Raw genomic sequence first — 22,477 nt, 5'->3', positions numbered from 1 at the left:
TTAGCTCAAGACAAAACTCTTTACAGTGACTTTCCCCGATTTGACTAACTGCATTCTTCCTTTAATATCAGTCTTTGCCTTTTTACCACTTTTAGTTAATTTTTGATTGTTTGTTTTATTGTTTTTATTGTTTCTTAGTTTATTTTAACTTATTTGCAATTATTTTTTATTAAAAGGTTTATTGCTTTAATCCTGTATTTTCTTACACTCTTTCTTTTACCATTTTTTGATCTTGTATTGCATCTTTATTGTATTTTTTTAAAGCTGTTAATTCAATTCTTATTTACTTTTAACTAGTGATGGCCCAATAGCGATACAGGCATCAGGGATCGGGCCGATACTGGGCCCATATAGAGCTTCAGAATCCCGTCCCTCCTCCGAGAGAGCTTAGGTGCCGGAAGTAAGTGTCTCATTCATTTCTCCCATTGACATTTTGGAAATATCCCTATCTAAAGAGTTTTAGAGCATGTCTTAGGCTAACCAGCTACGGCGTAACTCATAAGCGTACAACATATTATTTCGAGTGAAAAAACGAAGAGAAATTGAAAAAAAGTCAAAGGTCCAAGACTGTGTCCATATTTTCATTTCCGGGCGAAGGAACTACTCAACCCATAAACCACAGCGCCTCACTAAATAATATATATAGCAAGGCACAACCAGCGCAAATTGCCATTTAAACAACTTCCAACCGACAACAGCACGCAAACCTTTTCCTCCAAGCAGTGGTTTTTATATTGTGAATGTGCAGTTAATAGCAGTTATTTCAGGAGTAATCATGTAAATAATTGTGTTTTGGTATTGAATTTTATATTTATCATTGTGTATTTTATATAGTTTGTGTGTGAAAGCGGTTAACGTTAACGTTAGCAACATGGTGCAGTGCTTCGTACCTGACTGCGATCACCGCTCAGTCGGGCTGATGCATGGACCAGTGCATGGTCTGCTCTTGGACCACCATATTTAGTTTTTTTAAAGGGACACCAGGCAACGTTTTCATGTTAATTAATCATCTTCGGTATATGGTTAACTTGCCGTGAATTATTACACAAAATGTTCAATAAATGCACGAAAAAATATTCCTAGGTTAATTATTGATATGACTCATACAGTATGAAGGCTACAGTAGCCTAACTAATGTTAACTAGCATTACCAACCTCCCTGCAAAACTCACAACTTTGTAGGTCTTGTCCCTCATGCTGGCCCTTACAAAACCAACAAGCTGACTCTCGGACACACAACAGTCAATAATGTGACCCGATTTAAAGTGGTTAAAATTTTGGACACTCACTAAAACATAATATATTTCATACCTGTGTTGCTGCATGTAGGCTAATGTTAGCTGCATTGTTGATACAAGTACCAATGTCTACCAACGTCTAGAAAGTTTTTAATCACATTAAGATTTTCGCCATAGGCAGTAAGACTCCGCCATCTTGGCCAGCGATTTTCGAGTGAGAAAGATTCAAACTTTACCATAACGGACTTTCCACCAATCAGAGGCATCACTGTGAGATTGTGGGATTGTTTAGGATTGTGGGTAATTAAATACTTATCCAAGACATCGCAAATAAAAGACATTTATCTCAAAACAAGGATAGTGCCCCATGAACTTTTGTCTTCTATATGAGCATATACAATAATAATAGTTAATCATTTGTTTAATTAAGATATGGACACAGTGCCAGTGTGGAGGCTTGTTTTAAACAGAATTGTTTGTTTATTTTTTGTTTGAAATAGCCTGCTATTATATATTTTATTTGATACTCATTATTAAGTGTGCTTGCAAAGCAGCACACTTATTGTTCTTCTTAAGTTTTATTTTTCCCGTCTCCCTAATTTTTTGTCAGCTCTAGTGCCTAGGCCCTTTGCGACAGAGACACCGTTCCAACTTTAAAACGTCCGGTCAGTACCGGTGCTCGCGAAGATGACGTCAGGTGGGCGTGTTGTTCGTCCGCTATATTGGATTGAACAGAAAGCAAAACTAAATTTTCACAGGTCCGAGCGCTAAAACTTGCGTGACATTATCCTTGGACCAAGCCTCACAAAAAAGTTACCAGAAGGATTTTTTGATTTTCAAAGTTGCTGTCGTCACAAAAAAGAAATCGGTAGAAGCTCAAACAGGAAGTCGATCCATATCTCAGGAACACTGTCATATATCGATACCAAATTTTGTATTTGAACTCCAATGTGAGGGTGCATAAGCCAAAAAAAAAAAAAAAAAAAAAACATACCAAAAGTTTCCAGCATTTGGCAAACCACCCACCCGTATTTGGTAACTATCACCTTCCACATTTGCAGTTGTACTGGTACATCTATCACAATGCCTTCAAGTATGCACAATGTCTCTGGGCAGCCACAATGTCTCCGGGCAACCTTGCCCAATCATGAAATCCTTGCTCTGCCATGGGATAGTATAGACTTAAGAACTGAAATGGTAAGGAGAACATTAGCTATTTATTGCTGACGTAGTACAGTTATTTTCACATTGACGGTATTCAAATTAAATTTTTCATTATTGTTAAATATCATGATGAGAGAGTATTATTAAAAATGTTACAAGTATGCAAATGCATATGTTTACAGGCATTTAGGTTTTACTGTGTTGTTTTGTTGTAAAGACATGCAAGGCATTCTGAGCCGTAATGAACAGTGGTCGGCAGCACTCCATAGGCTACGTATTAATATGAATAGGTGTTTCTGTAAACCTAGGGACAATAAACAACTATCTCTGTTACAAAAACGAGCCGGTAATCGCTCATTGAAGAGGGAACTATGATAAAAAGATTGTTTTCCTAAAAGCATGGAGTTGACGAAAGAATAAGCAAGCAATATCACGTTAATGTTAAATAGCCTACATATGAACGTTAGGTGGCAACGTTGTATTACATTTAACTAGTGTACTTGAAATACAGTGTGAGCTTCACAAGTAAGGAAGGTGCAAATATTATGTAATTTATCATGGGAAATTATTGGAAATGTTATTTCTTGTTTATTCTAAGTGCAAACCACACACATCCATTCGTAATTACACGTACACTTTTAATACCTTGAAAAGACACTCATTTCGTTTATTTGATGTTGCCTAGCAACGCAGCGTTCAGAGCAAAGATTCTAGAACAGAGCTTCAGAGAGACACGTTTTGAGTTTGTGGCCAAGTACCTAAAATATCGGTTTCCATGTGTATGTGCTGGATGATGTGCTTCCTTTATGAAAGTAAGTGTTTTATAGAGTTACAGACATAATGAGTCATGTTGTAGTGGTCAACATAAATGTGCCCCTTCTGTTATTAGAATGCTAAGCGGAGAAGCATGCTAAGCGGAGAAGCATGCTAAGCAGAGATTTAGTATCATTAATTTCTTGTGTGGCTAGCTATAGGGATGTTGTATACATATATATGTATGTTGCTAATTGGGATTTATGTTGTTTAGCGTAATGCCATGGTCATTTGATATGAGATGCTTGCACTTTCGTAACCCTAGGCCCCTTATAACTTTAGGACTGCTATTTAGCACTTTAGCCCTAAAAGTAGCACCTAAGTCTGTGACAGCTTAAAAGAAGTGGCGAGGACTCCTAACTCCTAACGCGATGTTTTGAAATGCGTCTACTATTGTGTACAGGAGCTTCCAATCGCGAGGGAGCTTGCATTGTAGGCATAACTAAGGGATGCAATAACACCACCAACAACCAAAACTAGCCTACTCATTGTCAACATGTACATTAAATGTAACGTTTCATATGAATGAAATTAAAATGTTTTCTTTGCAAATGTAGGCATAGGCATATGGTGACAGATTAATTTAATAATGCTGCTGTGTGAATCACGGTAAGCGCGAATGAAGTAACTTCTTAATGGGACGCACTGTATGGAAGTGGGCTAAGTAAAATAGAGATGTTTCAAATAAAATAAGGTTAATCAGAATTCTACGATATGCCCGATTGACAACGGCAGAGATAGAACTGGCCTTTGGCCATAGCAACCATCCATTTAGAACGATTGGCCTTCATAGCAACCAAAGATCTGAGCTGTGTTGCAATGTGAGGCAAAGTATAGATAGGTGATGAAATATACAGAGACAGGTCAAGAAATATAGTGCAATGTAGACAGTAGTATACAGTTGATTTATATAGGCTCTCAAAACAACCCCAGGCTCACAAAACAATCCCAAACAGACATAAGGTCTTTATAGAGCAAATCCATATAGATTATTTGTCAAATAAACCAGTAAAACATAATTTGTCGGATGGAATATATAACATTCACACTCATAGCTCATATTTTTTAAAATAAATCAGTGAAAAAGTATCTTGACAAACAAGCAGCTTTTTAATGCCTTGGTCATATTTCATAATTTCAATTCCTCTGTAGGTTACCTGATAGCCCAGTTTGAGAAACGCAAGACGCGTGACATTATTTATTTTTGCAGCCAATCACTGCTGTCATTTTATTTTATTGATTTGATCTCAGTTATAGAAGCTACAGTGGGCATCGCTTTCAAATGGCCACTTCAGTCGCGCATTACGCGGCGTGAAGCTACGTGAAGCTTTAGTACCACTTTCAGCCACTGTGTGTGGTAATTGTTACAGAGAGGAATCCCAGCCTACGAATTCAATAACAAAATAAATCGTAATTAAACATTACCTCGATTAAGGCTACTTGGGTATGGCTTAAGGCTTGACTACACGGTGGTAGCAAAAATCGAAATCTGCTTTTGATAGCCTACCGGTGCCGCCCACAAAACGAAAAAAATATCTTAATTTGCTGTCTATGTTATTGTCAGTGTTGGGGTAATTGTAAACCACGCAAATCAAAACAGTGTCTTAATTTGCCCTACTTCTTGACTGCAATGTAGTCAATTGACTGCTTGACATGTCATTTTTTATTTTTCTGTACAATAAACAAATACATCTGCTTATGCCGCAGAATTACATTCATATTTGGCTGACTGCAGACGCCACTTCCCTCCCCATATTCCAAGATTAAGATAGTAGCCTATACAAAAAGCACTTCATACCATCATAAAAAATTGTTAAAACTAATAGCTATTTGCAAATTTGACAAAACACTGGTCCTCATTTTGCTTAATGCTAGGACGATATGAGCCTGTTGCATTTAGTTAGATGTCCGAAGTCAATGCGATAATGTTTGAAAACCACTGGCTCGTAATCACAATAATTTAACACAGGACAGTTGGATAGCCTACTTCATCATGTCCCCATGCCTACATTTTTGTGAGTAGCATAGAGATCGTTAAAAAACAATAAAGTATGGCTCTCCGTTTGGGACATCGAAAACTTATATTTTTAATAGACTACCGTCGAAGATGCTGACTTGCAAAAAGCCTGGGATAACACGTTATCTCCACTATCATCAGTCATGCCCCTTGATCAAAGTGGGGAATGAAATAAAAGTTTGAGAACCACTGGTTTAACAAGTTACCTGCAGTCCAGAACACACAGAATCTGTTGCAATATTCTGATGATCGGCAATGATATCGGCAAATGTTTGTTTTCCAAAGTAAGAATTTCACCTTCGACAATTTCACCCTTCGACAATGAATAGCTCATTACACTTGTTACTGTTAAACGTAGGCCTACCTGGTATCATTACAAACATTATTCTGTGTCCTAAAACTGGCATATTTTATGGCATTGTGTCATGTAAGTTCGTTGCAAAAATCTAGAGAAATGTGTGAGGTGGTCAGCTGGAGACAATTGAGACACACATTGGATTGTGTTATTACTTGAACATTCCACACTATCCACAGCTGTGGTAGGCCTATCAGGGCAGGAGGATTACTGTTAGCGCAGGCTTTATATACAATTCTTCAACATAAGGCCTCGAATGTTGTCTTGTTTGTGGAGCTTTGCTTGGCGCCTGTAATCTCGGCTTCATTGAAAATGAGGGCTTCCCTCAATGACCCTCCGAGAATAAATAAAGGTTGAATGAATGAATGAATTAATGAATGAATGCAGACTTGCCCAAAATAGGCTAAAGGCCTGTGGTTTTGCGCAGCCTACAGTAAATAACAGACCCGCCAGAATGCGTTATGATGCTTTTTACGAGCAAGATGTTTTGGTACCCTACGCACACTGCATGTTCTTAAATAACAATGATCATCAGTAATATTCGACCATTAATTTGGGTAAATGGGCAAGCGTGACCACCTTGATTGGCTGATTATTGATGATTGTAACGCGGGCATGATTCCAAACACCTCCCTTATGATGATGAGTGACAGGTGACAGGTCTCAGAATGCGCAAGGCTACACAAGGACGGAAGATGATGAATAACTGGGGCCGTAGGCTATTCACAAAGGCTTTTATCTTACTACTAGGAGTAGGCTCCTTCTAAATCGCACTTAAAGATTTTAGCTTGGAGTTTTCTCTTAAAAGTTATTCACAAAGCCTTTCAGACAACTCCTAAACTAGGAGTGATTCTTCGTTGCTATGGATTACATCATTACACATGCACGAGCTTGACTGAAGTGACCACCTTGATTGTCTGACGATTGTAACGCGGGAATTACAAACACCTCTTTTCCGATGATGAGTGACCGGTGACAGGTCGGAGAATCGCGGCGCTACACAAGTAGTGCGAAGGGACGGAAGATGATTAATAACTGAATAAAAAGGCCTAGCCTAAATGAATAAAGAGTAAGGCAAAACAAATAGCCTAGTAGCCTAATGAAACATAGGCCTATGGATTGATGCAGTAGCCTACCTTTGCAACATTATTAAATTAATCTGTCACCATATGCCTAGGCTACGTTTGCAAAGAGGAGAACATTTTAATTTGATTCACATTTCATTTACATGTTAACAATGAGTAGTTTTGGTTGTTGTTGGTGGCGTTATTGCATCCCTTTTATGAATGCAAAATTGTTCCCTCGCGATTGAGCATAGGCTACGCATTTCAAAACATCGGAACGTAAAATGCCACAAAAAAACTGTTTATGAATAGGTCTTAGTGAGTTAGGAGTCCTCTCGACTTAAGCTGTCCCAGACTTAGGTGCTACTTTTAGTTCTAAAATTCTTCGTGAATTACTTTTTGTGGAAAAAATTAGGAGTCCTAAAGTTAGGAGTGGCACGCCCATTATTTAAGGAGTTGCTCCTAAATTCGCCAGTTAGGCTGAATAAAAAGGCCTAGCCTAAATGAATCAAGGCAAAACATATAGTCTAGTAGCCTAATGAAACATACGGATTGATGTAGCATCTTTGTAACATTATCAAATTATTCTGTTACTATGCTTACGTTTGCAAAATAGAACATTTTAATTTGATTCACAATAATGTTACATTTAATTTACATGTTGACAATGATTAGCCTAGTTTTGGTTGTTGTTGGTGGCGTTATTGCATGTTAGTTATGCCTACAATGCAAAATTGCTTCCTCACGATTGGAAGCTCCTGTAGCTGCATGATTTCAAAACACGGCAGAATGCTGCAGGTTTGTGAATAGGTCTGTGAGTAAGGAGTCCTCTTGACTTCTTTTAAGCTGTCAGAGGTGGGAAGGTGTGATTTGTTGGGGGCAGGGCCGGATTAACTGGGCACAAATGTCTGATCCCCTTCCCCAGCCAACGGAATCGGGTGGTTAGTTAATAGGCCTATCGCGGAAGATTTTTTTCCTGCCATCTAAGGCACGAAGCGCATTTGTGAGGCCAAGCCTCACCAAGTAGCTCGTTTGTTTACAACTAACATTCCATTTAATTAAAATGCTTTATAGGCTATGCCGAAATAGTTCTCAAAGTATCCTTATGGCTGAAAGCTGCTTGGGACCCAAATCAAGCTATATAACCATACAAACGCGCTTCCTGCACTCATTGTTTCAAAAGGAGTAATTTTGGCTTTGTCAGAACTGAAGAGCTGTGGACGGCACGACACGGCATGCCCAATGAAAATAAATTAACGCAACGCAACACAACACAGACCCTCTCTGGCCAGTCACTGACATGAACGAAACAGAACCCGCTTCTCTCACGGCAGTCACTGACAGTAACCTAGAATAAATGCATGGGGAAAAACACTTCCCCATGACAAAGACATCGTAAAACACTGAATGTTAATATTTTGTCACTAGCAACATACATCTGTCCTTTGTCAAATGTATGTTCCAAGTAGCCTATGCGTTAATTCTGCTTCATAAAGTTGAACAAATACATTTGCTTATTTCACAGATAATATAAATAGCCAGATAGGGTCTACAGTACAGAGTTGGTAAGTTATGGTAGGCCCGATGGAAGGGCTGTTATGAGAGTATTAAAATATGGGATATTCTACGGGAAAACATTAAAACGGCAAGACAGCGGGGGAAAGATAAAATACGTGATAAACACGGAAAAAGTTGGCATGCATTGTTTCGGTCCCGGTGCACAGGGATTATTTGTCATATTATTAATCACATATGATTATTTGTGAAATTGTGCAAACAGGCGCAACACATTTGAAAAGGAAGGACTGGTAGCATGCAAGCTCACGGGAAAGATTGATTTAAGAACGTTATCACAGTGTGTGGCTGTGGCGCGGTCGGAAGACAGCAATTGGCAGGGGAGGGTCATGTCTTTTTTAACAATTCTGTCGGAGGGTCATTGAACAATTTCTAGCAGGCAAGAGAGGGTCATGCAACTTTTGACTGAAGCACTCAAAATTCCTCCGGTGGCCCCTTCAATAAATAACGAACAGTCCCTAGATTGCTGCTGGGCTATCTGTCTTGGTTCATGTCTGTTAACAACTCATTGCCATCAAATGCATAGCCTATCTCGCGGTTGCATCCATTACAAACAAACATGCAATGTGAACGTCTGGGATTGGGGAGAGCACTAAATGCTCTACTGAATAAGCACGAAGTCAAACCTTTAAATGAAAATAACTCTTTAATAATAATAATAATAATAATAATAATAATAAAAAAAAAAAACGCTAATGAAGTAAACTTGTGACCATCAAAAATCGTTTATCGCCTGTAACTCGCGGATAACAGGACGTAACAGGAAGGAATTTGGCTGAGCAAAGGAGGTTAATATGCTCTATATTTTGTCCAAATGATGTCTGTCTATCATCGTTGCACTTTCGGAGAAAACCAGAATGTTTAATTTGTCCTGCGTTTCTTCACGGACTGCAAACGGGATTCACTTGCAGTTAACCAAATATTTCTTTATTAGGGCAGGGCAGGCATATTTCTGGCTATTAAATTATTTCTAAACCAGTCTGCTAAAGTCTGTAGTGAAGTCTGTGTAGGGTTTTCCAGGTTCCATTTCTTTTTACGAGACACCCTGCTCACTTGAGCCATCTACCGGTTGTTTGGGTTGTTGCAGCGTCTCACTGGAAAAATACAAATTAAAGCCGCGTGATACCGCGTGATCCCATGCGCGGACCGCGAGTGAAGCTGGCCAAGTCGAAGCACTGCCCACTGTAAATTCGAAGGCAGGCCAAAGGTAAAATCCAACAAACCGCATTCAACCCGCAAGCCAATAGTTGAATAGCCCTCTCCTAGAGCTTTTGAGATATTGCCACTGCTCCAACACTGAAAGGCACTGTTACAATATCTGGATCAAGCCAGGTTCAGCATAGCGTATGCCACTGTCTGCTCACGTTGGTGACCGGACCAGGGCAAGCACACTTTCGCAATTCCCACCGGAAATGCAGTCTAGTTATTTATATTTATTTTAGGCTTATTGTAACAATCAGAGCAGAGAAGAAAATTCATTGCAATTTTATGCTAGTCATTTTGTGGTAGAAATATTGGTATTGGTACTCGGTATCGGCAAGTACACAAATGTAAATACTCATACTCTTATTGTTTTTTTTTTTATCTTTTAATGTTTTTTTTAATGTCTTGCCTGCTGAATAATAGTCCTACCCCATAAAACAAATTGGCCTTATTTCATCGCTTGTGTCATTACATGCAAATGTGTTGAGCTAGTTGTCATAACTAGTTATCATGGTCTGTCTAGCATATACAAATATATGTGCCCTGACAGACAGGAACGTCAGGATGTATAGAAAGATGTACAGTGTCGCAAAGCTCTGACCAAGGGGTGTTTTGCTGTATATTGGCCATTTTTCATAACAATGCTGTAAAGGAAACAAAAGCTTTTGTTTCCTTTATACCGTCACAATGTCTATCAACAGAAAAAAACTTTAAAACATATCCAGTGTCTTGCAATCAAGCCCTTCCACACACAATAATGATACTAATAACTTTGTAGTTTTGATTGAAATAGAAAATAGTGCTGCCTTGCACATTGTTCATTAGAAAATACGAACAGGACAAAACAGTTTGACTATCTTGACATAAACAATGGTATCATGACTTTTGCAGGTTATCCACTATGTGGTGCAGTTTGCACTAATTGTTTTGAGAAATGCACAATCTGCTGTGCAAATCTTCATTATGATTTGAGAAATACACCAAAGCAACTGTGGAAAACTAAGTAATTGTTCATTACCATTGCACACACACACAGTTGTGACCTTGGATGTGTTTCTTACATTTGCTGAGTCTTCAGTAACTCTACAGTCAACAGGACCTCCTTCATCTGAGTCCGAAGCTCATCCAGTTCCATGACTTTCTCCTTCTCCCTCCCAGCTTTGGATTTGGTTTCAGGCGAGGTTGGCATTGTAGTGTTGACTTTACTGTTCAAGCCTGATGAGGCAGTTGAAACCAGTAGCTGATTGTGAATGACAAAGATCAAAGACAGAATATGGTGACATTACTTACAAACTATTCCTGATTTTACAGCTCAGTCCAAAATGTTTAGAAAAGCAAAAAGATTAGAAAAGCATTGAATTATGATTAATGCATGTAAGAGTCTTATGGGTTATATGCGTATCAAATAGCATGAAGATCTGAAATTCCTGAAAAAAAAAAACCCACTAGAAATATCATATAAAAAAAAAAACTTCTGTTGTAGCCACATAGCTTAATTGAGAATTCGCTAAGTCCCGCCCCCCCCATTGCTAATCCGACAACCTCAGTCGGAGTTAACTAGAACTTCAATGATAGGTAGATTCTAGCTGTATGTCTGTCTGTAAAAGTTACATCCAAAGAAGCTCTTTTGGAGAGCCACAGACCTGATTTAATTTAGGAGCCGTCGAAAGACTCCAGTATGACATGGAAACACACCAGGCAACGTTTTCGTGTTAATTAATCATCTTCGTAAGTCGGTATATGGTTAAATGACTCATTTCGGGGCGAATGAAGGCTCTCTCGCCCGCCCCTACTGCCTGTAGGAAGAACATCCCACTTGCAAGTTCGGTGTATCCTACCCGCCAACCGAAGCAGGATCAGTTTACAGCCAAGAGGCAGGCTAACAAAACGCTAGAGATTGTTGCAAATGTGTGTATAATGGCAGAGCCGGCGAAGAAGCAGCGAAAACCCTTGACGGAAGACGCAAAGAAAAGGAAAAGAGCTTCAGACCGAGCGAGGGGGAGTTTCGTAGAGAAAAAGCATCAGGCTTGCCTGGTGTCCCTTTAATATTAGCTGTGCTAGATAGACTTGCATGCATACTACAAGGACACTGGGTCATGTTGTTTTAGGAACATGGTACTACAAATAAACAGAAACATAGCCTACATTGCAGAGCCACTTCAACTTTATTAATTTATGGTGAATAAATGTTACACTAGCCCTGTGCTTTTCTGACATGATGATGCTAGCACGTTAGCAGCGGTTAGCTAACTATACTAATGTTCGTTATCCATAAATCTTCTCCAAGTGACAATCATATCATACACAATGCTGGCAATGCTGAGAACAATAAACATCCTTGTTTATCTTACTTACAATGAGTTAGCAGTGTAGCTTTAATCTACAGATGTGGTGGTGGAGCACTGTTTCGTTATGGTTTGCTAAGTAGTAAGTTAACCCTTTGCTTAAAATAGGGGAGAGCTGGGAGGATAGAATTTAATCTAATCTAACATAATTACAGAAAGCATAATCAAGATTGAAAGCTACAGTATTAATCTGTGTATCGGTGTTGCCTTAATCCCATATATGTCGTTTGGCCGTCCTTTTCAACTCACATTACTACAGAGGTGGGAGTAAGTCACACATGTGCAAGTCACAAGCAAGTCTCAAGTCTTAACCTTCAAGTCTCAAGGAAGTCCAAGTCATTTTTTGTGACAGTCAAGCAAGTCAAGTCAAGTCATAGCTTGGGTCAAGCAAGTCAAGTCAAGTCATAGCCAAATCATTGAAATTTATGATGATTTACCCATGTTTTCATTTTAAAATAAGCTACAATTGGCTAGTTATGAACTGCTGGAGTTTTATTTGTAACAAACAAATAGACATCGGCCCTCCGCATCGGGCCGCTCACCGGTTCTGTCTTCTGCTCGTTCTCGCTTTCAAAACTTCTACTTCTGCTCTCGGTGTAATTTTTCCAACCTGAAACATGTCATGGACTAAGGCTCGAGTCAGACAATCTACACCCATCAATCGATATGTCGAGTTCAAGTGCACCAGATGCTTCTGCTTCACAATAACAGGTGCTAGAGCAGGGGTGGGCACGACACACACATAAAAAAAAAATATTAATTGCTAAAAAATACTGCTAATTTTATGCTGTTTAACACATGTATAAACTGTGCACGGTCGTTTTAATTCACGCTTATTTCTCAATGATCTTCTGCCTGCTCCGCTGTGGCTAGTGCTGTACCTACGGCTGGGCCCTCTCACAGTTTTTAAATGGTCAGTAGTGGGAACTACTGTTGCCTTCATGATTTCCTTTTAAAAGTTTCTTATAAGAAGGAGATATCAATTATAAACAATGACAAGCCAGCTGGAACCTGCGGCTCTCTCTCCCTCTCGTGAGTGCAGACGCGTTCCCAATTAAATGGATCGCATAATGTTCACGTTAGATCTGCTGCAAAGGAGATAACTAAGAGTTAACTTAGTTTAACATGATGTTATCTCTATTTAACATGATGTTTTTCCATTGACATTGTAAACGTTCTCTAAGGAGAGTGAAAAGCAGTTTGCAGTAAAGCTAACCAACCGTCGTCTCTATCGCAGGAAAAAAATAGCGAGCAGCCTGATAACCAAATGAAATGCTCGGCGGGCCGGATGAAAGTGCTTGGCGGGCCACGGGCCGCAGTTTGCCCACCCCTGTGCTAGAGCCATTGATGTTAAGTTGAATGATATATTATTAAATAACTTATCAACTTTTCGTCCCCCTGTTGTTAAAAACCTTGGCATTCAGCTTGACTCCACCCTTAGATTTGATCCTCATATCAAATCACTCACTAAGACTGCTTTTTTACACCTGATGAAGCCTTAATCCTCGAGTCCTCGATGTGGACTCCCAGGAAGCGGAAGTCTGCCACCCTCACCATGGTGTTGCTGTGATGGACAGGGGAGCAGTCGTGTGTGTAGAGGGAGTAGAGCAAGGGACTCAGCACACAGCCCTGAGGAGAGCCGGTACTGAGGCTTAGGGCCGTAGATGTGTGGTGGCCCTCTCTGACCCTGTCTGCGGTCAGAGATTGATCCACATGCAGATGGTGTGTGGAAGCCCCACGTCCCACAGTTTGACTACCAGTTTGTGAGGGAGGATGGTGTTGAATGCAGAGCTATAATCCTTAAAAGACAATCTGCACATAGCTCCCTTGCTGCTTCAGGTGTGATAGTGCAGTATGGAGTGCTATGGCTATGGCATCCTTTCGGTTCGGTTCGGATCGATTCGCTCTGTAGGCAAAGTGGTGGGGGTCAAGGCTGCGGGGCAGGGCTGCTGTGATGTGACTACGGACCAGTTTCTCTAAGCACTTCATCATCACTGGGGTGAGTGCCACTGGTCAGTAGTCGTTGAGGCTAGAGATGTGAGGTTTCTTGGGCAGGGGGACTATAGTTGAGGATTTCAGGCAGGGTGGGACAGTGGACTGTGCCAGGGACTGGTTGAAGATCTTTGTGAAGATTCCAGCCAGCTGATCTGCACTGTCCTTCAGCACGCGTCCCAGAACACCATCAGAACCAGCCGCCTTCCTCGTGTTGACACTGTGATGTCTCTGGTGCTGTGACCTTGAAGCAGGCAAAGATGATGTTCAGCTCCTCTGCCAGCGCAGGGTGCACCAGCGCAAAATTTAGGTGCACCCGAATTTTTCATCATGCCGCCTTTAACGCCACAATTTCAAGGTCACCTTTTTATTGCTCTCCATATACATTCGGTGTCTGAACTGTTGTTAGAGCATGGACGGGGGAATGACAGTATTGATTTGATTTGGGAGCCCCCACCGCCTTGACGCCATCAGTAATATTGAATACTGTGTGATCATTCACATCAGTGGCAACCCTAGTCTTTGCTTGACTCTCCACACACACACAGAAAATGATGACTTGTAGTGTGTTTTATTTCATATTTTGGAATTCATAGTATTTTATGATCTGCATAAATGCTAATAGAATAAAATATTTAGTCATTTGAATACTTCATATTGAATTTTAAACTATTACACTTGTCTTTAATGACTCCAGTATGACATGAAGACACGTGTATAAAAATTCATATCTAGCTTTGTTGGGTGACAAACTTGTGATTGTGTGTGATGCCATTTGGATGGTAACTGGACAGGTGAGCGCGAAGATTGGATGTCCTGGATGCGTAAGAAAACTGTTTTTTTGCAGAGTCGGCAAACTACACTATCTTTAATGGTTACTTTTACGGTGTAGAACCCAAAGTATTTCCAGACAGCACTTTTTAGATGAGTTGATGACGTAATTGTCCGCTCAGGCTGGCCATTCTGTATCTTCCATTTTCGAAACAGGGGGGCTATTGAGAGGGTTCTGGCTCCAGTCATTATTGTGGTTACTGGCTATTAGCTAGATTTGGTCATGGGCCAACGCTACAACACGTTTGAGATGGCAAACAATAAAATAAAAAACAAACTAATCATATACTGTAAAAATGCGCTACACATGGCACTAAAAACCGAATAGTTTATTTTATGGTTCGACTACGGATATTTCACGTCATGTTTGAATGCATATTCGAATATCAAATTAAAGAAAGCAACAAGTAGCCGACAATTGATTTCTGTGTCCCCCTCTAGTGAGCACTACAGTACATTAAACTACACTAATGTTACACTACACTTAACATTAGCCTACTATTATTTGTTGCTGTGCAGACCACGGCTGAAGGTTAAAAGCTGTGTGTGAGGAGAAAAGACACATAGGCTACGGGAAGCACTGACTGTCATTCTTATCGATACTAAAAAAATTAGGTATTGTGATGTTTCTAACTTCAGGGACAGTTTTTTTTGTAGTTTTGGTGCACTGTGCAACATTAGCCAATGAAGAACAAACACTTGGTTTCCTGATCGGATTTTATACAGCAACAAAGAGGATTCAATGAAGAATTTGTTGGTATTTCTACCCGCATCATGGGCTTGCTGTTTGTTTGGCTGTGTTGCTGATCTGACCATAAACAGCTACAGCAACAAAGGGGAATGACTGAAAAATCTGTCCGTATTTGTTGGTAGAGAACCCATCATGACTGGAGGAGGTTGGGTCTGGGAGGCCAGATGTGGAGCCTTCTGGAGGTGTTGTGGGATAATATCTTGACTTGGTTGTTGATTGGCTGCTGCAGGAAATCCCCACTTATAGCACTAGGAATTTAGCATCTTTCCTGTGTATCTGAAAGTAATTTATTAATGAAGCTTGTACAACTCGAACGGAGTTAAAAGAACAATTAAATTACCTTCCCAAAGTCTGAAGGCTTGGTCAGATTACACTGAGAGACTTCGTCCTCCTCTGCCCTTAGACTGGTGTCACTTGTCTCCTTGCTTGGCTGGAATAAAATATACATATTCATAAATATACATAAAGATACAGCGGAAATATTTAACAGCAACCTTTTATCCCTTTTAATCTCTATTGAGATTAATTTACATCTGTGCTTTCCAAATAAATATGTGTTTTTCACATAAATATGGTAGGAGAAGGAGGAAACCTTGACTTAGGCTCTCAATTCAAGTGAATAAATATTATTGGCTTGGAAAATGTCAGTAAACATACAGCAATAATTCAGATAAGATGAGTAATAGGCCAACTGTTAGCTGCTGAAGGAGAATACTGTCAATGTTCAGTCTGGGTTAAGATAAATATGTCTTTAGGCACTGAAGAATGCTTGTATCATTTTCTTACAATTCCAAATAAAGACACCGTGAGTGGACTCAATGTTAATCCAATCGAGTTGGCTAGAGCAGGTACAAATCTTGAAGTTGGCTGACGAAGTAAAAGTTCTTTTGACTAGGATCATTATCACTTATTTTTTACATTTCTGAATCTGGGAAAGTCTAAAGGTAAAATGTTAATTGTTTGTGACTATTATCTGACTTTTACAGTGTTCATGGGTTGTGTGTATGTGTGTCATGTCATCCTATGCGTCATCCTATATGTGATTTTGTACTGTGTTTGTCTGCTAAAGGCAATCTTTGTAACATGTCTGAGTTTGTGGTAAGATCCCCATTACTCAATTTACAGAGCACTCTTCGGGTGAGTACTATTGTTCCTTGTAGTGCTATTGCAGTCCTTAGTTGGGCAATGAGAGATTCTGTGAAGTAGTTGTGCTGTCATTCAGTCAACAGAATAGACAGATCGGGCATAGTCAGAGTGTAACAGCTCCTTTACAGTTCGAGAGTTACAGCTTTACCGGGTTTCTCTGAAACTGGGTGTTAACTATTTGGGTGTTAATACTCCATGAGGGGGGCTATCGAGCCCTGTGGTCGGCCATTTTGGCCCTGAAGGGAAATAAATACTGTTGCATATAGTTGCATTTTCAGCTCTGAATAAAACTGTTCAGGAGTTCTGGCCAGAACCGTGACTCCGAACAGCTCTGGTTCGGGCATAGTTGCCCTACAAGGGAACAAGTCCTGACCGAACTTCCCGTCCTAAAATGTTTTGGGCGGGGTTAATTTCGGCTGGCATCCAGGCTACTGATTTAGCTATCTCTAGAATTACGCTGATAAAGATGTCGGGAGTGCAGGAACCGATGTCCAAAAATTCCAGTCTGTTGTACGATATGTACGCTAAACTTAGAAATACTTGAAATAAACAAGCATATTACCACTAATTTGCAAAATCTAAAATCAAAAATGTATTTAATAGTGCTGTCAAATGATTAAATTTTTTAATCACGATTAATCGCTGAATTCCTATAGTTAATCACGATTAATCACATATTTTATCATATGATTACAATTCTATTATTTTGCATTTCTAAACTTTCCAGGAGTCCATATTAACAATAAAGCAATTATTGTGTATCTTGATTGGGATTCAAATGAAAGCAAAGCAAGTTACTTTATTAACTGAACTTTAAGACGTGGGTCTATTTGATTATTTCAAATAATTTCAAATCAAATTTCAAAAGATGTGCAGCAGACTTGAGGCAACACAATATATTCTTCAGAAATATAGCTGATATAAACTGAAATAAATGCTACCGCAGAAGTGCATGCACAAAATGTAGGTCTACACACATTATAAAGGGCATAACAAACAGTAAATATTATATTCATACTATATTCATTATCTTTGAGTTCAGTTGAAAATAAGGAACTTTTCAACATGAGTGCATTGCCATTTTATAGGCCTACAGTCTATGGTGCACTTGCCACACACATCAACGCCGAAGTTTTTAACAGGCAAACACTGGATGAACAATGGATTTTATGGAGCAGCGTCGACCAAATATAACTGAATCGTGATTTACATGGCGGCAAAGTGCAATGCTGGTGTGCAGAGTTGTATTCTGGGCTCTCAAGTTTTGAAGTTTGCAAGGAGGGCGGGGGGCGTGGTATTGGCACAGTGCCACGCCACCCCCGATAGAAGTACATGAAAGTCCTACGTCTGCTTGAACTACTCGTGGCGCCACGCCCCCTCCCCCCATGAACAGACCCACCCTCTCCATGTCCCATCCCAGCTTCATGAGAGAGCACAAATTCCATTATTTCAAACACACTGTTTTATTTATTCTAGAACCCTATAGTAAATAATAATAAATAATAATAACATAAATTATAATAATAATTTCACCCAAATGGGCCCTTTGAACAGCAGTGGCTCATTCTGCTCTAAACAAACAGAAAACAACCAAATGAGAAAAAGCACATTTAGCCCCAAAATGGTCTCTTGAACAATGGTGGTTCTGTCCGTCTGTGTGTGTGTGTGTGTGTGTGTGTGTGTGTTTATGAGTGATGTTGTGTGTTGTAAGTGTTTGTGGCAAATGTTGATGCCTTGATGACTGATACTGGGGGCTCCCATTTAAAAAGAAAAAAAAATTGGGTCGGTAGGTCAATATTTTTTTTTTTCAAGATTCAAAGTAAAAAAAAAAAAAAAGTACAATTTTGGTCATGGTGATTACGTAGGTATGAATTTAAACAAATGTGCATATTGTGACGTAACTGACTGGGTCCTCAACCCGTGCCTCTAGGCGCATCACTGCAAACCTCAATCTGATGCAGGTTATGTAAACCAGCCTTTCTCAAACTTCTTTGACCTGAGGCCCAATCATGGCAGACTTTTAGGTCATAGGTCTCATCTACACGTACCCAACCCCACTCCCTCCAAATCAAATTGTCATTATCATTATCACAATCATTATTATGCCTATATTGTTATACATGCACTTTCACTTAAATGTTTTGTGACATGCACATCAGAGGACCGCTTTACTAATGTAAGATATAGTTTCATTGCTTTTGCATGGTTGCATGATGCTTGCATAAGAAAATAAATACTTCTCAAAACAGCAACAATTATATGGGTGCTATTGTTTTGGGATGTTTCCCTCATGCAAGCATCATACATTGGTAGGAAATGGAGAAAAAAATACATGTTTTTTTAATGAAGTTTAATTTGAATGCCTGAATGTAAGGATTCAGGAAACACAATACCAGCTTTTTGGCGAAAGCAGATAGGCGAAATCACTGAGCTGTTGATCTTTAACAGATAGAAAGAAGGCTACAATAGCTTTTGTCCACGTTATATTCAAATTTGACTATACAATACTCAGTGCTATACAGTGTATTATACAGTCTCTGCTCTGTTTCTATGGAAGTTCCACAAATCATCGTTGTTCTATTAAGTGTCGTTAAACAATTAAATAGCATTCAACAGGTTGAAGCGGAGCTTTTATACCAACGCCATGTTTAATGACATCGATAGCAGAAACGTTTGTTTTCTTTTTTTGTCGGTCCGCGGTATCTTGATCAACTGCGCAGCAAATTATTAGAGGCTAAGCACCGGGGCCTAATTTCACTCCAAGATTCCGCGGACCAGCAGTCTCCACATTGCGGACCCACATCAAAACAAAACTATTTCTTGATTGGTTGAGAAATCCTATTTTCTGATTGGCCGATAGGTTAGAAACTGAACATCAGCCCTCTGAGCTGAATGAGCGCACAGACAGCAACGTTGTGTGACACGTTAGTAAAATATAGCCCTTAAAAATTTCTGTGCGGGCAAGTTAATAATTTCTCGGAGTGAGAAATGCCATGTGTGGCGTGTGAGGTCATTGAAATGCGTGTGTCTCACGCTCAATGCGTGAGACTTGAGAGGTCTGGTTGTATTGAAAAGAATGGAATCTAATGTAAATGAATGTCGAAAGCAGAGTGCATCGCAAATAGTAGCAGCCAAAGAGGAATGTTGATAACAGTACAAGTGACGGTGAAAAAATCTTTGGCGGCACACAACTAATACGTCAGCCTAGGCTACTACTCTTTGGCCGGCTCGTAAGCCCAACCAAGTGTGTGCAACATGCCTTTACGTAGCCTACTAACGGCGCATCATCATAAAGATACATTTAATCTGAATCACGCCCCATTTTAGCGGAAAACATGTTAACATTATATCATTGATTCCAATGGGAAAGACAGCTAGTAATCACACGTTGACGTTACATCTAGTTATTAATTCACAGGACATTCAATCATTTTACTAACATGGCAGTTATGAAGAATTATGTTTATGTAACTTACTCATGTTGAAACTATGTACATTACCAACCTAATTTGTTTGCAATACCCCGTGTATTGTACAAATTTTGCATGTAGCTACATTTACCATAATATCCCATGCAAAACGGTTAGCTTGCTAGCTACAGTGGGCAGTGCTTCGACTTGGCCAGCTTCACTCGTGGTCCGCGCGTGGGATCACGCGACTTTAATTTGTATTTTTCCAGTGAGACGCTGCAACAACCCAAACAACCGTAGATGGCTCAAGTGAGCAGGGTGTCTCGTGAAAAAGAAATGGAGCCTGGAAAACCCTACACAGACTTCACTACAGACTTTAGCAGACTGGTTTAGAAATAATGTAATAGCCAGAAATATGCCTGCCCTGCCCTAATAAAGAAATATTTGGTTAACTGCGAAAGTGAATATCGTTTGCAGCCGTGAGAGGCGCTAGGGACAAATTAAACATTCTGGTTTTCTCCGAGTGCAACGATGATAGACAGACATCATTTGGACAAAATATAGAGCATATTAATCTCCGTTGCTCAGCCAAATGCCTTCCTGTTATGTCCTGTTATCACGGAGTTACAGGCGATAAATGATTTTTGATGGTCACAAGTTTACTTCATTAGGGATTGTTCGTTATTTATTTAAGGGGCTACCGGAGGAGTTTTGGGAGCATTAGTCCAAAAAGACGTGACCCTCCCTCGCCAGCAATACATTTTTCTATGACCCTCCAAAGTGATTATGAAAAAATCACTGTCAACTTTTTTCGGGTTTATAGCCTACTGTATTTTAACGTTTTCACATATTTGGCCATAAGCCGTTTATCATAGGCTATCACGAAACCAAACTACAAAGGCTTAACACTTTAACAGGGGAATTAATTGGGCATGAATCATGCTGAACGGTATTTCGCTTCCTTAGAATAATAAGGTTCTATCTGCGTTTTGAGTAGGTACAACCGACGATTGAAACGGGACCGAATGAAACATTCGGTTTTCTCCGAGTGCAACGATGATAGACAGTCATCATTTGGACAAAACATGGAGCATATTAACCTCCGTTGCTCAACCAAATGCCTTCCTGTTACGTCCTGGTATCACGGAGTTACAAGCGATAAACGATTTTTGATGGTCACAAGTTTACTTCATTAGCGGTTTATTTTTTTTGGATTATTAAAGAGTGTTTTTCATTTAAAGGTTTGACTTACGTGCTTATTCAGTAGAGCATTTAGTGCTCTCCCCAATCCCAGACGCTCACATTGCATGTTTGTTTGTAATGGATGCAACCCTTGAGATAGGCTATGCGTTTGACAATGAGTTGTTAACAGAACCAAGACATATAGCCCAGCAGCAATCTAGGGACTGTTCGTTATTTATTGAAGGGGCCACCGGAGGAATTTTGAGTGCTTCAGTTGGAAGTTGCATGACCCTCTCTTGCCTGCTAGAAATTGTTCAATGACCCTCCGACAGAATTGTTAAAAAAGACATGACCATCCCCTGCCAATTGTCGCTGTTTTCCGCCCGCACCACAGCCACACACTTTGTGATAACTAAATCAATCTTTCCCGTGAGCTTGCATGCTACCAGCCCTTCCTTTTCAAATGTGTTGCGCCTGTTTGCACAATTTCACAAATAATCATATGTGATTAATAATATGACAAATAATCCCTGTGCACGGGGACCGAAACAATGCATGCCAACGTTTTCCATGTTTATCACGTATTTAACTTTCCCCCACTGTCTTGCTGTTTTAATGTTTTCCCGTAGAATATCCCATATTTTAATACTCTCATAACAGCCCTGCCATCGGGCCTGTCTCTGTGTTGCCCTGTTGCTACCCCTTGCCCTTCCAACGAAACAGATGTCTTCAAAACATCGTTTTCCTTGCTTGAAGGCTTAACTTAGAGTGATGTTAACCTATTTAAGTTTAACAGTGATTGTCGTGAGCTGACGATTGGCTTTGCATGTTCGGCCTTATGTCACGCGGCGCACCTGAGGCTACTCAGCTGCAAGAGAAATAATTCCCCTGTTTGTATGTTCACTGCAAGTTGGCCTACCATAACTTACCAACTCTGCACTGTAGACTGGCTATTTATATTTTTCTGTGAAATAAGCAAATGTATTTGTTCAACTGAAGCAGAATTATGCATAGCCTAGGCTACTTGGAACATAATACATTTGACAAAGGACAGATGTATGTTGCTAGTGACAAAATATTAACTTTCAGTGTTTTACGATGTCTTTGTCATGGGAAGTGTTTTTCCCCATGCATTTATTCTAGGTTACTGTCAGTGACTGCCGTGGAGAGAAGCGGGTTCTGTGTTTCGTTCATGTCAGTGACTGACGCCGAGAGAAGCTGGGTCTGTGTTAGCGTTATGTTAATTTATTTTCATTGGGCATACCGTACCGTGTCGGGCCCACAGCTCTTCAGTTCTGACAAAGCCAAAATTACTCCTTTTGAAACAGGAAGCGCGTTTGTATGGTTATATTGCTTGACGGGGGGGATCCCAAGCAGTTTTCAGCCATAAG

At 39.9% G+C, this 22,477-nt stretch overlaps 1 protein-coding gene across 1 annotated transcript in view; it reads right to left on the bottom strand.

The window, feature by feature from the left end:
* LOC125299016 (CD2-associated protein) overlaps nucleotides 1-22,477 on the bottom strand; it is a 157,421-nt gene that overhangs the window by 15,707 nt on the left and 119,237 nt on the right. Inside the window, exons 15-16 of the mRNA XM_048250056.1 lie at nucleotides 15,689-15,778; nucleotides 10,491-10,669 (exon numbers count right to left, since the gene is read on the bottom strand). Coding sequence (XP_048106013.1) covers nucleotides 10,491-10,669; nucleotides 15,689-15,778 — 269 coding nt within the window. The remainder of the gene's footprint in view (nucleotides 1-10,490; nucleotides 10,670-15,688; nucleotides 15,779-22,477) is intronic.

This window comes from Alosa alosa, chromosome 8 (genome assembly GCF_017589495.1).
Source record: "Alosa alosa isolate M-15738 ecotype Scorff River chromosome 8, AALO_Geno_1.1, whole genome shotgun sequence".
In the NCBI taxonomy this organism is placed as follows: domain Eukaryota; kingdom Metazoa; phylum Chordata; class Actinopteri; order Clupeiformes; family Clupeidae; genus Alosa; species Alosa alosa.
The sequence above is the reverse complement of the archived record's forward strand: the minus strand, read 5'-3'. Positions and strand labels throughout refer to the sequence as shown.